Below are 16,844 nucleotides of genomic sequence, written 5' to 3' on the forward strand. Positions count from 1 at the left end.
TAGAGATGTATAACGTCGTTCAAATTCAACCATAAAACGTGTAGTTGCGATGTTAATTGTGACTTCGTAAACAAAATAAAACCGAACTCTTTAGACCAAAAACACGATCGCTTTAAGCGGGTACCTCACCGGAGGCCGGAGCTGACAAACACACTGCAACTACAGAAAGTTCACGTCTACTTTCAGTGTAACCGCACTTTATCACCTCAGAGTTGGCTGTAAGTAAGAACTAAGGATATTGCAGCAATATTCTTTTAAAAGAAAATGCTACCGCATAAATTCTCTTTAATTCGCATGATTGGTTGCCTGAAAGTGGATGAAACGTAAACGATGTTAGATTTCGCTTGTGTTCCACGCAACCACAAAGACCATTTGTGGACATGCTGTCGTGTTTCATTGCTTTTTTGTCAACCATTTCTTGTTCTATTTTTTTTTAAGTATTATTGGTGGATATATATTTTTGTATCTAGTTTGTTGATTTAACGTTTGTGGTGAAGCTAGTGAAGAAGTTGGGCGAAATTGGGGGTGTTTTGTTGGGAAATATGTATTTGGGGGAATCATGATGAAAGGAACGAGGACGGTGGGGAAGTATGAAGTTGGAAGAACAATTGGCGAAGGAACCTTCGCCAAGGTTAAGTTTGCGCGGAACAGAGAGACAGGGGAAAGTGTAGCCATGAAAGTTTTGGTTAAAAGTGCTATTCTGAAGCGTAAAATGGTTGATCAGGTACTCAAGTGTTGCTGCTCTTTAATTTGATTATCATGCTATTAACTTTGTCATGATTCGTTTCTGTTGATCATCTTGTGCCCCCGTTTCGAGTTCGACATATTTTATTTTTGACTATTCATGTTTCTCCTATGTTGATTGTAAAATCAGTAACTTAAGGTTTCACCTTAACTGTGTTTATAGGCTACTTATTTTATATTGAAGTTGAGTTTAGATATTAATTGGAACTTGTATTGTGGTAGCAGGATATGTATCCTGTTGTAATGAAACTTACTGAAGAGGGTATGCTTTAGAGGAATTAAAAATTTTTTGCCTAATCATTCATTTATATTGCTATGTATGTTGTCAATTATTCTGGCTCTTGGTTCATGCTTTACTATTGGCTCAACCGAAGTCTTTATGTTCTTTAGTAGAAGAAGTATATAACTTTTGGTTTGATTTGTCTTCCACCTTTTTAGGTAAAAATAATCTGGGTAACTTCCTTTTTTGGGTGGGGTTTCAGATTAAGAGAGAGATATCCATTATGAAGATTGTCAGGCACCCAAATATAGTTAGGTTGCATGAGGTATGGTTGAAAACTGCATGATTTACCTTATTAATTATTGATCCATATTTAGTGAAGTTTTTCATTGTTGACATGCTTATTATTATAACCCACTTTCTTGTATGAATTTTAGGTTTTGGCAAGCCGAACAAAGATATATATTATCCTTGAATTTGTGACAGGAGGAGAGCTCTTAGATAAAATTGTAAGTTTATTATATTCCTGTTGCATGTATAGTGTTGAGGTCAGTTTTCTTACTTGAGTGGAGAACATTTTGAGTTTCTTTTTTCTATTTTTGTTTTCATTTGAATGCTGAGATCTCGGGTGCAATGTTCTTATAAAAACTTCAATTATTCTATCTTTTTGTTTTTTCCTTGAAAAATATTCTTTATATTGGACTGGGATGTGCAGTTTCGCCAAGGAAGACTTTCTGAGAATGATTGTAGGCGATGTTTTCAACAGCTTATAGATGCAGTTGCTCATTGTCACAGTAAGGGCGTGTACCACAGAGACCTAAAGGTGCAGAGTGACAGATATTTGTCACTGAATTCCTTTAAGCAAGACTTACTGACATTATGATGTGTTCTTATTCATGAAAATAATTCTTCTTCCTTGTGATGTATAGCCTGAAAATCTTCTTCTTGATTTGTATGGAAATTTGAAGGTTTCTGACTTTGGGTTGAGTGCAATGCCCCAGCAAGTAAGAATGATTTCATTCTGTTTGCTTTTGCATGCCCTAGAGTTTTGCTTTTGCTTCACTGATGATTTTGTTCAACAAGAATTTGTGTCTCTCTCTCACACTCTCTCATGGTTTGCTTATCATGAACAGGGGGTTGAACTTCTTCACACCACTTGTGGAACCCCAAATTATGTTGCCCCTGAGGTACTGTCTCAATAAGAAACTTCAATACTTTATAATAAATGTTTGTGTTTCCCATGCTTTGCTGCAGCCATGAACTTTCATGTATGAATACAATTTTGCTAATTTGCTTTTGCCAGTTTGTTCATCATCTATGCTATCAACCTAACTTTTGGACTTCAAGATTTCTATTGCTGGGATTCAGCCATTCAGGATCTTCTTATAAATGTAATAGATTTCTAATTCATATAAATAAATCTTGTTTAACGGGTTTAAAGTAGAATGCCAATAAAAATTTGCAAAATCCTATGGCTTCCTTGCTTGTTGAGAGTCATGTACATTTCCATTACTTCATGTAGTTTAAACTTTCTTTCTCAGTTGCAATAGTAATATGCTTAATTATTTCTTATATTAAATAATTGTTGATAGGTCCTTGGCCACAAAGGTTATAATGGTGCTGCAGCTGATGTGTGGTCATGTGGAGTAATACTCTTTGTTCTGATGGCTGGATATCTTCCATTTGAAGAGACAAACCTTCCGTCCTTGTACAATAAGGTTAGCTGGTATTACTTTTCTTTTGCAAATATGAATGAAGATGACCAAATAACTCCACTGGAGGGAGTAAACTGTTAAATCCGCAAATAAACATTTTTTTCGTAGAAATAATATACTTTATATGCAAAATGAAATGAAAAACACATTAAACCCATGCATTGAAACAATTAAACTTTGTCTTTTATATTCTAATCATGTGCTTTTAAGGGTGTCTGTTAACAAATCCCTTCTATTTTTAAGACGTTATGTCAGGTATGTATCTAATTGACATTCTGACATTATGCATTTTTCCTATCGCAATTAACATCGAGGGTTATAAACTGCAAATATTCCTGTCTGATCTTTTGTACCCCCTATAGACAAACTGAACCTCTTGGATTAAATTAGTATATCATTTACCACTACTTCATTATGATTTGGAAACTTGTAACTGTTCTTTTGGTTGATGTGTAGATAAATGCTGCCGAGTTTTCTTGCCCAGTTTGGTTTTCATCTGGGGCAAAGTCATTGATTCATAAGATACTTGATCCAAATCCCAGAACTGTGAGTATTTTGTTTCACCATACTGATTTTAGGAATGTTCAACGTTTGTATACTGCTACATCTTTGATATTTTCCTTTCTGTTGGAAGGACATTTAGTGGCAAGTACTGCATACATATATGAATTAAAATTAGCTGTAACATTCTCTTTGATAATAATGCTCATTTCTAGGATGCTCAACTTGAGTCTACTTAGGGATATGGTGCTTGATGTTCAGTAAAATTGATCCTCTTCAATCAGTTAATTAGTCAAATGCCTTGGTAAATAAAGTTTGTTAAAATGCATGTGTCATGGGCATTAAAATCTTTTTCTTCTGCAAGTTTTGTTAACTATAACTGTTTTTGCAATGCAGCGTATTCAGATTGAAGGAATTAGAAAAGATCCATGGTTTCAGAAAAACTATTTGCCTATTAAACATAGAGAAGAAGAAGTGAATTTGGATGATGTCTGTGCTGTTTTTGATGACATTGAGGTTGGCTGTTTTCAACTTTGTGTCATTTATTCTCTAGTGCAACATTACAGTTCTACAAATTCATGACATCAACATTAGATACTCATAGTGATTACTTGAGTTTGGTAAGTTTGATTACCCTTTTAGCCGGTGCTATTTTGCAGGAAGGTTATGTAGCTGAGCAGTCCAAAAATAAAGAGGGGGGTCCTCTGGCAATGAATGCATTCGAGATGATTACACTATCCCGGGGGTTGAATCTAGCTGCATTGTTTGACAGACGACAGGTGCAATGATACAGTCTAGTGTTCTGCTATGGGTTTTAGTAGTGATCCCAACATTTGATCTACTGCATTATGTTAACCTGATTCTGCTTTGTGGTTGCTAAAACATGTGAATTTTAATGAGGTCTTCAAATGAAATGTCTCAAGGTTAATGTCAACTTAGAACTACAGATGTATGGGTCAGGAAATTGTCAAATATATATGGCTAACATATATATTTTCCAAATTTTAAATTTAATGGACAATAGTTAAATAAAAATAAGAGTATTGTGAACTAATAGGCCAAAAGTGTTTGATCTGCTCTTTGAACAGAATTTTCATGCTCTACAAGTAATTTCCAGCAATTCTGATATTGCAATTCTGAACCTCAAATGTTGCTTTTGTTTTTCTTTGATTTCTTTTGTAGTATGTGTTTGCATCTGGTGGTCTGAATATCAAAATTGACAATCTTAAAAGAACTTCCCCTCTCAGGATTATGTTAAACAGCAAACTCGTTTTGTATCTCGCCAACCAGCAAATGTTATAATTTCAAACATTGAAGCTGTTGCAGAATCTATGAGTCTCAAGGTTCATTCACGTAATTACAAGGTATGGCTTGTAATATGTACTTAAAATCTCATGTAATTCTTCTTTTATCATTATCTTGTGTCTTTACTTTGGCATTGAATGTTGAGATATAATCTCTTGTTTGAAGATTGTGTTTCGAATGATGCTATCACAAATTCTTTCTCCAATTATTGTATTCCTCATGATTTGGATTTTAATATGATTAACATGTAAATTAATTAATATTTCTGCGAATAATCTGACAAAACGAGTTACAAAACGAGATGGGATTGAAGTGATTAAAATGAGTTACATTTAAAGTGACATTACACTGAGATGTCTGTCATTTAAGTCGGTGTCATGTCATTTTAAAGGTAAAACTTGGGGTTTAAATTTTGTAAGGATTGTGTCACTCTTCTGTTTACTATACAATGTTGATATGTTAACAAATAGAATCATTTAATGATTGGGCAATTTTCAGACCAATGTTTCAGAATATGAGCACAGCCAAGTTCGAAAATATATGCACTGCAACTTTGCCAAATAATAAAGTAATTGGGAAGGAAGAAAAGGGAAGTCAAGAAAGTCCAAATAACTTTTGGTTTTTCTATATCTAGCAGCTAATTTAATTAAAGGTTACTTAGGTTATTTGCTTTGTTGGTGCTCATGTTTTAATATTGAACTGTCTTTGTATTCTTTTCTTTTAATATTTTATTTTTGGAACCATAGATAAGACTAGAAGGAATTTCCGCTGGTAAAGTTGGACAATTTGCAGTTGCCCTGGAGGTAAGTTCCTACATTTTTGTTTCTGCCATTCCATTTTTACTACTCTTCCTAAGTTGTTTTTCAATATTAGGTTTTTGAAGTTGCACCATCCCTTTTCATGGTTGATGTTCGAAAGGCTGCAGGAGATGCCGTTGAATATCACAAGGTTTGTGCAAACTAGTTCTTTAACACTTGTGAGTTATTGAAATTTTTTGTCTAATGTTACTGAAAACAAATTATTAGATGGATCAAACATATAAATAAATATTTCTTGGTTACAGAAATCATTAACTGCTTGTGTATATATTAGATCATCAATATTGACTTAATTTGCTTCTGCGACAATCAGATAAATTGTCTTATGTTACACAAAATATTGTTTAAGAATAATCTGCTGCTCTTAGTAAAAGAGTTGAGTTATCATGATAATGCTATTGATATACATGAGAACTTTCATGTTCCTCTTTTGCAGTTCTACAAGAATTTATGTTCTAAACTAGAAAATATCATTTGGAAACCAGAGGGTTCCACTCTGCATAGAACAGAGACTTGTTGATCCTTTGGTGTGGGTGTGATGCGATTCTGTCGGCAGACAGGTCCGAGGAAGCTCTCTTTCCTCAAAACAATTGTTGTAACATTTGTGTGTGCTTCATGTGTGAATTTGTTTTAAGGTCAGTGATCTCCTTTCTCAGGTATGACCATATTTTTCCTTTGTAGTATGTATATGGCCAAGTCCACTGGGGAGACCAGTCTACTTTGCATTTAGTGGCTTTTGTATTTTGTATAATGCAATATGATTATCATGAATAGCAATATGAAAAATGTCATGCAGTTTCAATGTAAATGCTGCATGTTTGATCCTCCATTTGCCTTATGCAATGAGAATTTTTGTTATTACATTTCACTGTGGCTTCTATAAAATTAAGGTGGGCCAAAGTGGGGCTGTTTGATAAATAGATGATTCTTTTAGGGGCATTTAAATATTCAAAATTTACTCGGACCCATTTAAAAATAAATAAAGAAAATTTCCACCAATTGTGAAATCAAATGTCTTACTCTCAAGTTTCAACAGCATAAGCATTTTCTTAGCATTTACATAATTATGATTAAAAGATTGGAGAAGAAAACTAAGTAAAGAATAAATAGAGGCAGTAGTAATATATATAAAAATACAGAAGGTAAATTATAGGAGTGTGCAAAAGAACAGGTAAAAACTGGAACCGTCCAGTACTTGGTGTTTTGGTTTCAGTTCCTACCTAGAATTAACCTCAATAGAGGTTGGTTTCAGTTTTGGAAGTGGTGGAATCGATGGTTCTTGAGTAGGTTTCAGTTCCTTCCTAGAAGAAAACTAAGAGGAACTAGAAACGTTGTTCAATTTAGCACTAATTTTTCTGTTTTCATAGAGGGACGAAAAGAAGAGGGTAAGGGAAGAAACAGGAAAATTAAAATATTTGTGGCTTTCATCACACCATTATGTGACTATACGTTATGGAAAACACACATAATTTACTCGCAGTTCATATCTAAACGCTGGCTATATTAGCTGGTTTTACTTAGGATTTGATTCAAACGAGCATAAAAATGGGTGGACTTGAATTTAACTCAAAAATATAATAAATAGTTTGAATTGGTTAGAGATATTGTCGGAAAACATCGATAAATTATATCGCTAATGCGACAATAATATTGTTGTTAGATGAAAATTCAAATCGAATTCAAACTAAATCAAATTAACTTAATTCGGATCTAACTCTTGTTTCATAGAGAAACAGCTTGTTCCCACATCAGATTTTCCGTGAGAGCAGATAATAGTTTTCACCTTCTTTAGATGACAGTCTAAATCGGTTTTCAGGGTGGGGAGGAACAATTAAAGTAGCCACACAAGGTTTACAATTCAAACACTTTTACGCACCTTTTTCATTTCCTTCTCCTTCTCACCTTCACTTCCTCTTATATACTGTGACCCAGCTGCCAAAACATAAAAGTTTTCAGTATGATGACAAAAAAATGCGAGGGGAAAAAGAAGTTTTTAACTTATTTTTTTCATGAGATTTTTTTAGCCATGCAGTGTCAGTGTCAAAAGCAGTGGTGATGGAGTTTCTCTTTTACCTGATTGAGAAGAAAACCATAGGAAAACTATGATGAGCATGGCGACGACTCTTTCCTGTAAGCTAAATTTGGTAGTGTCTGAAGCCATAAGTGTTTCTTTGTGACCTTAAAAGAAAGAAATCATTCACATGCATACTTTTGGTGCAGAATTGTTTGGTAGAGATGAGATATGGAATTGAAGAGTGGTGATGTCTGTTAAAAAGAAAGCATCCCCCACATGATGCCGTTGCTTTGTCGAAAAGCAAAATAGAGCAATACAAGTCAGCTCAAGGGTCCCAATGGAATGCCCTTCATACTGAAATTCCTTTTCAAGGTAACTGTCAGTTCAATTTTTCAGTGTGGATTGACTCAAGTTACAGTTCTCATCTTTTGCCAGAAAACTTCACTTCTTTTCCTTTTGCCACTACAAATTTTTGGAGTACAATTCCCACTTGTTTTTACCTGCCAAAATTTATAAGAAAAATGAAGCAGTAAAGAATGCAGGCCTTTCTTTTGTCATCATGGATAATGCTCTCAGCCATTTTCCTCATTGGACTTGGTTTTTTCATGTTAGTTTATCTTGCATTCATTACTTCTTTTAATATTCAATGCAGTCATGGCAATGGCTTTTGATTTATCAGGTGCTAAAAACAGAAATCCTATATATTGCCATGTCCAAAATGAATAATTGTAGAAGATGGAAAAATCAACTCAGCACATCAGGCAAAACAGTTTGAGGACCAAACTCTAAACATGGCATTCTTGAAAACATTTCCTGACGGTAAAATCAGAAATGCTCCCACAAGCAGATTAGTACAACTGAAGTAGTTTTATGTTGGCAATTAGAAATGCATTTTTAAATTGACAATGTTTGTCAGGGTTGATTGTAAATCAGAAAGTTGAAAGGAAATGAAAACATGAAAAAAATGGAGAAGTTTGCAATGATCAAACTGCCGATAATTATAGTTACGTAACATTGTTGGGAATTACTTGATTCCAGAGTAAAAATGAGAATTATATCACACCAAATATTCATTTCATTACTGATAAACAAAAGATTTGCAGTGTACAATTCTTATTCAAAAGATGCCGGCAACTTTAGACTGGTTTAAAAAAAAAAAAAACAACCAGAAACAAGGTTGTCATGCCAGACCAATAAGGAACTGGCACCACCAAGCCCAAAACTCTGTGGCATCCAGACATAGAACTGCCAAAGCAAACTGAACACTAGAACTCAAGATCCCAACCTCTAAGAAAAAGGACATCTGAAACTACTATGGACCGATTCAAACAACAGACTTCTTCAGGCTGAAAATGAAGAAAACTAGTCCAAACATAACATTATAGGAATGAATAAGTGAAGCTAAAACACCTGGCATAAAATTTCCAGTAAATATGACGCTGTAGGATAAGAAATCTAATACCCACAAGAGGAAATCTAAAACCAGGACTTGGAAAATGGATTCTCTGGGAACCATGGTCATTAGGCAGCCTCCAAACAAAGGGGGCTAAACTGTCGCAAGCTTTCACATGCAAGGAAAGCCTGGAAAAAAGGGATGTAGTGACAGGCCAAAGTTCCCTGGAAAACAACTAAGCTGCTGGATAATTACTTGCAGGCCCACACCTGATAAGCCCAAAAACATGCTGAATTCTAATACTGTACTCAACCATAATGAACTTCTAGTCCTCCCTCTAGTTTCTTCGATCACTTATTGATTTATAGGTAGAGGACATTCTATTTCCATCGCGAATTAGGAGAGGATATCGCATCTCCACAAACCTTCCAGAAGTTGTGCAACAATGCTGCTGCTAATAGAGTTGCAGTTCTGGAGATTCAATCCCACTAGAGTCTTGCCCAATTTCTTCAGGGAAGGCATGCTCTTGTTTGATACTTCAGAGCAACCTGACAAGGAAAGGACTTGCAAATTGAGCTTCTCAGTATGAGAAAGGACGGCAATTCCAGAGTCGGTGATTGCACACTTCGACACATCTAGATCACTGAGAAACATGCAGTTTTCTGCTATTGCCACCAAACTTTCATCTGTAATCTTCCTGCAACCATCAAGAGACAATAATTCGAGAGTTTCACCATGTAGCCTGGCCAAGGCTGAAACTACTTCATCTGTCAAATTCAAGCACCCGCTAAGATTCACCTTAACAAGCCCTGCTTCACAGCCCTCCAGGAGGGGGAGAATCCCGATATCTGTTATGCCACATAGTCCACTAAGGTCTAGATGCTGAAGCTGAGGGCACAATTTCCCCAGCATGGCAAGGCTAGCATTTCCAAATCCTGAGCAGTTTCGTATAGATAAAGATCGCAGAGAATTGCAAGGAATGGGCATAAGGATTTCCATTTCCATTTCCTTAATTCCCATGCACTTCACCAGGGTAAGTGACTTCAGCTTTGTTGCACAGTCGGATAGGACACCTGTTATACCTGATTGGCTAAGCCTGTTACACTCCTCCAATTGAAGGCTCTCAAGAGATCCTGCAGCCTTAGCAAAAGCTACCAATCCATTGTCTGAGACAAAAAAGCACCTACGGAGGCACATCAGCTTCAGGTTTATACAGCCCTTTCCTATGGCTTCAAGACTCACATCTGTTATGCCCCCACAGGAAGTAATAGTCAAAGAAACCAATTTCTGCAAACCTTGAGCATTGCCCATTACCCAAAAGCCCTTCTCACTCACATGTTGCAGACCACTGAGGACAAGATTAGTAACAGCCTTGCCATAGTACCCAATGACAGCCAGAGAAAAATCTGTGATTTTCAAGGCCTGAAGCTTTACTCTCGTGAGGACAGAAGAAGCTGAGGACAACACAGTAGATATTCCTTGATCCCCAACGAGAGGACAGTCCTTGATCGAGATGTTTTGTAGATTGGAGCAAAACTTCCCAATAGCTTGAAGACCCTCATTGCCAATCTTTGAACAAGATTCAAGGATCAGAGTAGTCAAATTTGGGCAACTCTGCGCAATTTCAATCAAAGCCTTGTTGGTAATTGAAGGGCATTGGCAAAGTTCAAGCTTTTCCAACAAGTGGCATTCTTTCGCTATCTCTAAAAGGCCTTCATCCCCAACAGATGGAACATTCCACAAGGAAAGAGATCTGAGAGACGGGCAGCCACGGGCAATTGCTGATAAACCAAAGTTGGTGACACCACGAATATTGTTGCTTGCCCGGATTGAAAGCTTTCCGAGCCCCCCATGGCCACTTGTTCCAACAGCAATTGCAGCAAGTCTCATATCCGTAGCTTTCTTTCCCTCCAAGCATCTAGAAAGAAACCCATCGTCCTCTTCATTAGAGGGGGTCATTTCAACATCATTAGAAACAGAAGCAGCTCCCTCCTTGTCTTGCAACATCAAATCATTGTTTTTGCTCTGACAAATGTCAGCCTTGCGGATACTGCTCAATAACATAAGCCATCGCTTGGACACACAAGCAGCGGAACTCCTTTCTTTACCACCAGGAAGGCGTCTAAAGATCTCAAAAAGGCATTCATCAGGAAGAACATCAAGTGAAGGTTGATTTTCCAACTCAAACAGACTTTCACTGAACCCAAATTGAGCACTGATGCGAGACCTTTTACGAGGAGGGCAGTACGCATCCACGTAAGAACCAATAGAGAACAAACAGCCTCCAGAACGGAATTCATCATCTCCTGTAAATCCCATTAACAACAATTCAATAAGCTAAAAGGCTCTAAGTTTAACATAGACGAAAATCCTATATAAACAAATCAAAAAGAAAAAAAACTCAGCTTTGAAAAACTTTCCATGTGATAACGAAAATCATTAAAAGATCTACAAGCCTAAAGAAGATTTCAAATTTATAAACTAAGAAATCTGATTGGACAAAACTAAGTCCAAATAAATACCACCTAGATCAGAAGTATCAATTCATATGTGCAGATGAGGTTTAACACATACAACTGTATCCAAAATCATTTAAAAATGGATAAACATACCACTGTAGTTAACAAGAGCAGGCATGACTGAAAACTTTGAAAGAAGAAGCCTCCACAGAGATAAAAAACCGCAACCAAAAAGAACAACACTAGAAAACAAACAAGATACAAGAAACCCAAAAAGCTTGAATGCATTTACAAGAAACGGAGCGCTGTCGTTGATTGCAGTTGCAGAAGAGAAACTCTCTATAACCCTAAACGAGTAGGGCAAAAAAAGAAGAGAAAAAGGATTGTAGTAGAGAAGAGAGGGCTGCTAGAGAATGTGCATATGCTATGGGTTGACCGAGAATTCACAGAAGGTGATGAACTTTTATGAAGAGCGAAGAAGAGAGAGAATAAAAGAAAAGAAAAAGCGGGGAAGATGCATTAACTGACGCCATGCAAGGCAAATGCAATGTACCTTGCCTTCAAATTCGCCCCGTTGTAATTTTCTAATCTCCATCCCTATCTTCTTTCCTTTGCTTTCCACGTACCGCCCCCTTAGCCCTACACCCTTTTCATTTTTTTCTTGGAAAAAATACACTTGCCCACCCAAGGTTTGATGATATTACAACTACCACCTTTTAAGTTTAAAAAACCAAATTCTTACCCATTATCTAATTTTGTCACTGAATATGTTTGGTTGTTTTAGAAATGTCTATTTTATCTTTTTATTAAAATTAAAAAATTATCATTAACCCTTAATATAAATATTAAATTATTTATATATTTTTCAAAGTTTAAAAATTTATTACTAAAACTCCCCAAAAAAATCAAAACTTTAATTAATTTTAAAATATTAAATTTTAGTAAGTTATAATTATCAATTTTGAAACTATTAAGGGTATATTAAAAAATTTTAAATTTTAAAAACACTCTCAAACTTTTTTTTTTAAATTTCTCGAAACCCCTTAGAATAATTTTATCAATACCCTTGTTAGAAAATCTAATTTACCTCTTAAACTTTTGAAAAGGGAAAATATAAAAATAAGGAGAAAAGAAAAATAAAAAATAAAAAGAGTAATACTATATGTACCCATTTTGAATATACAAATATATATACACTTATACATATCATCATATGATTAGACGTTATTTTATTTTTAATTCAAAATCATATATAAGTGTGTATACATTTATATACCCAAAGTTGATATACATAATTTTATTAAAAGTACAAAGATAAAATTTAAAAAGGGATATTAAATTTTTTATCTTTTTTTAAACAGTGCATATAGTTATGTCACTCATTTCAAACTCTAAACAAAAATATCATAACAGTAATCTATTTTCTCAAAATACCTTCATTAATAAAACTCACACAGAAAAAAAGAATACCACAATAGTAATCTTTTTTTTTTCTCATCTTCCAACAAAGGAAGAAATCTTGGCAATATAAAAAAAATTCTTCAATATTGAACAATAAAACTTATGAGAGAAAGTCATTATAAATTATTCAACTTGGATACAAGAGAAGGAGAGTCGAAAATTACCAAATTTCTTTAGAGAATTCACATTTATTGCAAAGATTTCATAATAAAATCATCCACATTCAGGTCAGTTTTGATTCAAGCCCTTATATTATGTGTTTTCTTATTTAACAATTAAAAATCAAATAATATAAAATAGATTCATATTTATGACTTCATGTGAAATATAATGTTATTATAATTTCATATTATTAAATTATTTAATATTGTGATTTCATATTGTTAGATTATTTAATATTGTAATTTCATGTTGTTATATTATTTAATATTGTTATAATATTGTATTGATGGTTAAAAATATGAAAATTCAATTTTAGATAAAAATCAGATGAAAAACAGGTTGGCAGAAAGCCAAGGGTTGCCGTCAACACATGTGCTTGCTTCAATTATTTTGCAGAGTTGAAAAATCATCCTACTTCAATTTTTTTCATATTACAAAGATTATTTCCCTTATTGGAAGGATAATGAAAACGAGAGAGAATTTCTCTGCATAGGTAATGTCAATGTGGGTATTTTGAAAAAAAAGATTACTGTTATAATATTTTTGTTAAGCAAATGAGTTATGCGATATATATATATATATATATATATATATATCTATATATATATATATATATATATATATATATATATATAGAGTTTAAAAAAAAGCTAAAATATTCAATATCCCATAAAAAAAAAAATCTATACAATATAATATTCTTGCTCTTTCACTTAAGGGAAATAAATAATGGGTGAAATTTTTAACTTTTTAAAATATAGATATTAAAAATTTATCAAAGTTTAAGATATAGGATTTATAATTTTATAATTTATTTCATCAAACCTTCGGGTGAGAAATAGTCATTCCACAATTCTTTTATTCTTTTCTTTTCTTTTTTTTTTTTTTTTATAATGATAATTAATATATAATTGATTTAATAAGTCATTTCATGGACAGTTACATTTTGGCTTTTTTATAAGAGTTGGGCAACAACTAAAATGAAATTCAGCTATCTATATACATTTAATCAGAAAGATGGGAAGTTACCATCAGCCCAATCAGAATCCATCACATTAATTGGACGGTTAAGAAAATTGTCATGGCACCATAAATTTCTCAATAAAATTCAGAGTGCATTTGGTGTCAAAACTGAGGAGTTGGAGCTGATTTAGCAGTCGCCATCGCCATCGCCATTTCAGGTTTTACAGGGAGACTGAACTGAGAAGACCTGATTTGTGGATTTTTGACTTGGTAAGAATAAGGCTCAATCACTTTTCACCCCCTAATCTCTTGAAAAAGACCATTATCCCCCTTGATTTAGAAACACCTATGTTACCCCCAAAGTTATCATATTTCCACATTCCATTTATACCCTTATATTTTATTTTTATTTTTGGTAACAAAAAACCTTACTTGAGTCAAAAACCCCAAGTCTAATAATATGTCACTCATTTGCTATTTAAGAGTAAGTATATTTTTAAATTAATTTATTTATTTATGTAAAATAAAAATTAACAAAAAAAGAAAATAATTAAATGTAAAGAAAAAAATATTCCTTAAAATTCATCCAAAATCATAAATTTATGAAAGATTGATAAAAATTAATTTTGAAAACAAGTGGTATAACTGTAATTTTTGTGATCAAATAGAAAATGAGACAGGTATGGACTCTTGTCGTGACATTTAGGCGTTCCCGAAATCAAGGGTAAGAAAATTTTTTCACAATAGACTGGGGTTCAACATGTAATTCAGCCTAAGAAAGGACAAATTGGGAGGGGAGGGGCCCATTTCCAAATGGTAGTTTTGAGATTCTCTCCCTTGATCAATGACAAGGAAAAATGTGCATTGAATTTGCCAATTCTCAATTGAGTACGAATAATCAGTTACCAGGTGGCTACAATCAATGCACAAAAATAAATAAAAAATAAAAAATAAATAAAAGACTTACCCCCACTCTAAGGGTAGGGTAGGTGAAATCTCAAACTTACCATAATTAATTTTTAAATTTAAAAATTTATTATTAAAAATAAAAATATTATTTAATTAAAAATATTTAAAAAATTAAGAATTTTTCATATTTTTCTATTAAATTAAAAAACTAAAAATTTTTTTCTTTTAAAACTAAAAAAAAATATTTTTTTTAGTTTTTATTTATTATTATTTTCAACGATCGTTGTCATTTTTTATCGTGTTCTCTCTCCCTTCGATGTCTATTCACTTGACTTTGGTTGTCTATGTTATTTTTGTCTTATTTTTGTATAATAACTTAATTTATCTAATATAATTATATTAAACCATTATAATTAGAAAGACAAAAAATTAATCGGGGGTTCCCTTGGGCTTTTAGGTTTAAATTGTACATTGAATTAAATGGGTCCAAGACTACGTGGCATGACCATTATATATATTAAAATAATAAAATTATGTGTATTTATTTTAGATATTTATATTATTAAATAATTTAATAATTTTAAATTAAAAATAAAATAATATCTAATTATATAATAATTTATATATTTATTTACGTATTTAAAAATAGAAAACATAGCATTGCTCGTATTAAAAATGTGTTGTGTTGGCTCTGTTTCACGCTTGGTAAAATTAATCAGACGACCTACCGACCTCTGTCCTTTTAAAATTTGAACAACATTTATATATCTTAGAATTTCAACTATTATTTAATCCCAAATTGTATCATTTTCTCTCTCTCTCTCTCTCTCTCTCTCTCTATTCAAGGTTGGTCGTTTTCACAGCCAAGTTTTGGAAGATTCCTCCCTCCCACTTCCCAAATACATTGCTTTTAATTCTCTATTTGAAAAGGAAAGTTGCATGAATGGTACTAGCAATTGCGGTGCATGAATCCCCAAGGGGGTAACTTAGTGTCAATAAAGAGGGATCCTATATGTAAACGTACATGTTAAAGTTATTTTTGATAACATTTTAAAATCAAACTTTTATTTGATTCAGTAATTATAAGGTTGGTTATTAAATTTGAAGTTAACCTATTTAATGTGATTGATTTGATATTAAAAAAATAGTCTAATTCAGAAAAATTTCTTATTACAAAAAAAGATACAATATATCAATGGTATTAGCAATTGTGTGGTGATTGTGAATCATGCAGGTCAATTTTTTAAACCTGATTTCATCACTAATTGATTCTACGTATATTTTAACACAAAACCATAAACAAGATTTATCCAAAATGTAAATATTTCTCAAAATTTCAAAACCGAAAAACCCAATTCTAAAACACCCAGAATCTACACTAAAAAGTATTAAATGGGAGGAATGATTTACCAATTTTTGGTGACATTTTCATCGTCGAAAAACTACTCAATGGCCAATGAAAATGAACGAAAATCGGTACAGGGTTTCCTATAAACATGAGGGGTGGGAATGCAATTTGGCAAACCTAGAAATGAATTTAAGAATCTTTTATATGCATGAGTATTTTCGTCATTATGCAAATTGTTGGTTATATTTATTTAATATTAAAAAATTGATTAATTGCGTTTAGTTTAAGTTAATCGTGATTAATTGAATTAATTTCCATAAAATAAATGGCTATGAAATGGGAACAGATGGCCTGTGGTCAAATGAATCTGTGGAAGAGCAGATTCATTCAGGACTACTTGTTGTTTTGTTTTGTTTTGTTTTGTTAAGCCACTCCATTACATTCCTGGAAGAAAACACATGTAAAATAATGCATAGATTCATGCTGTTCACATTCAGTCAACTCTGAGGCTTCCTGGAATATTCATTGTATAGTTTTAAGAATGGTCATTGTGCATGTATCTACCAGAACACCAATGGTCATTTGGGATTGAGATGTATGATGATGCAGAAATTTTCTTTTTTGGAAGGCTTGACAGATTCAAATACAAAAATCCTGAGAATGAGATGTTTCTGGAAAGTTGAGAATGAAATTAAAGTTGAACAAGTAATGAGTTGGAAAGTAAAATTACAAGATTGGCATCATGTGTTGGGGGAGGTGGAGATGATGTGGCTGGGCCTCCTTAACATCAAATAATTAATTATGATATTATTTTTTGTTTACGTGTAGACAA

The 16,844-nt window shown here is 33.2% G+C and overlaps 2 protein-coding genes across 8 annotated transcripts; one reads left to right on the forward strand and one right to left on the reverse strand.

Moving 5' to 3' along the window:
- The first annotated feature begins 39 nt into the window (after positions 1-39).
- LOC123200427 (CBL-interacting serine/threonine-protein kinase 24-like) lies at positions 40-6,132 on the forward strand. Of its 7 annotated transcripts, none has more exons than XM_044615601.1 (15): positions 40-218; positions 498-724; positions 1,227-1,289; positions 1,402-1,473; positions 1,680-1,787; positions 1,894-1,968; positions 2,098-2,151; positions 2,557-2,682; positions 3,136-3,225; positions 3,577-3,696; positions 3,840-3,959; positions 4,428-4,544; positions 5,232-5,288; positions 5,359-5,433; positions 5,740-6,132. In XM_044615601.1, exons 2-15 carry the CDS (start codon positions 560-562, stop codon positions 5,821-5,823), a joined length of 1,326 nt encoding a protein of 441 aa, XP_044471536.1. In that variant the 5' UTR covers positions 40-218; positions 498-559; the 3' UTR covers positions 5,824-6,132. The 7 variants fall into 7 exon arrangements, 4 of the variants coding, with proteins under 4 accessions (XP_044471536.1, XP_044471535.1, XP_044471537.1 ...); XM_044615600.1 differs by having other exon boundaries at positions 502-724; XR_006498557.1 differs by lacking the exons at positions 40-218; positions 5,740-6,132 and adding an exon at positions 4,984-5,137 and having other exon boundaries at positions 250-724; positions 4,363-4,544.
- A 2,242-nt stretch (positions 6,133-8,374) lies between these two features.
- On the reverse strand, positions 8,375-11,711 carry LOC123200426 (EIN3-binding F-box protein 1-like). Its single transcript, XM_044615599.1, has 2 exons — positions 11,323-11,711; positions 8,375-11,016 (listed from the first exon to the last, which is right to left on the reverse strand). Exons 1-2 carry the CDS (start codon positions 11,345-11,347, stop codon positions 9,107-9,109), a joined length of 1,935 nt encoding a protein of 644 aa, XP_044471534.1. The 5' UTR covers positions 11,348-11,711; the 3' UTR covers positions 8,375-9,106.
- Positions 11,712-16,844: the final 5,133 nt, after the last annotated feature.

This window comes from Mangifera indica, chromosome 17 (assembly GCF_011075055.1).
Source record: "Mangifera indica cultivar Alphonso chromosome 17, CATAS_Mindica_2.1, whole genome shotgun sequence".
NCBI lineage: Eukaryota > Viridiplantae > Streptophyta > Magnoliopsida > Sapindales > Anacardiaceae > Mangifera > Mangifera indica.

What these genes read in the sequence shown, in the direction of transcription:
- LOC123200427 (XM_044615601.1), top strand. Translation starts at nt 560, where the DNA reads ATGATGAAAGGAACGAGGACGGTGGGGAAGTATGAAGTTGGAAGAACA. An exon ending in AGCGTAAAATGGTTGATCAG is followed by an intron (nt 725 to 1,226) that starts GTACTCAAGTGT and finishes GTGGGGTTTCAG; the next exon opens with ATTAAGAGAGAGATATCCAT. An exon ending in TGTACCACAGAGACCTAAAG is followed by an intron (nt 1,788 to 1,893) that starts GTGCAGAGTGAC and finishes TGTGATGTATAG; the next exon opens with CCTGAAAATCTTCTTCTTGA.
- LOC123200426 (XM_044615599.1), bottom strand. Translation starts at nt 11,347, where the DNA reads ATGCCTGCTCTTGTTAACTACAGTG. An exon ending in TGCTCTTGTTAACTACAGTG is followed by an intron (nt 11,017 to 11,322) that starts GTATGTTTATCC and finishes TGGGATTTACAG; the next exon opens with GAGATGATGAATTCCGTTCT.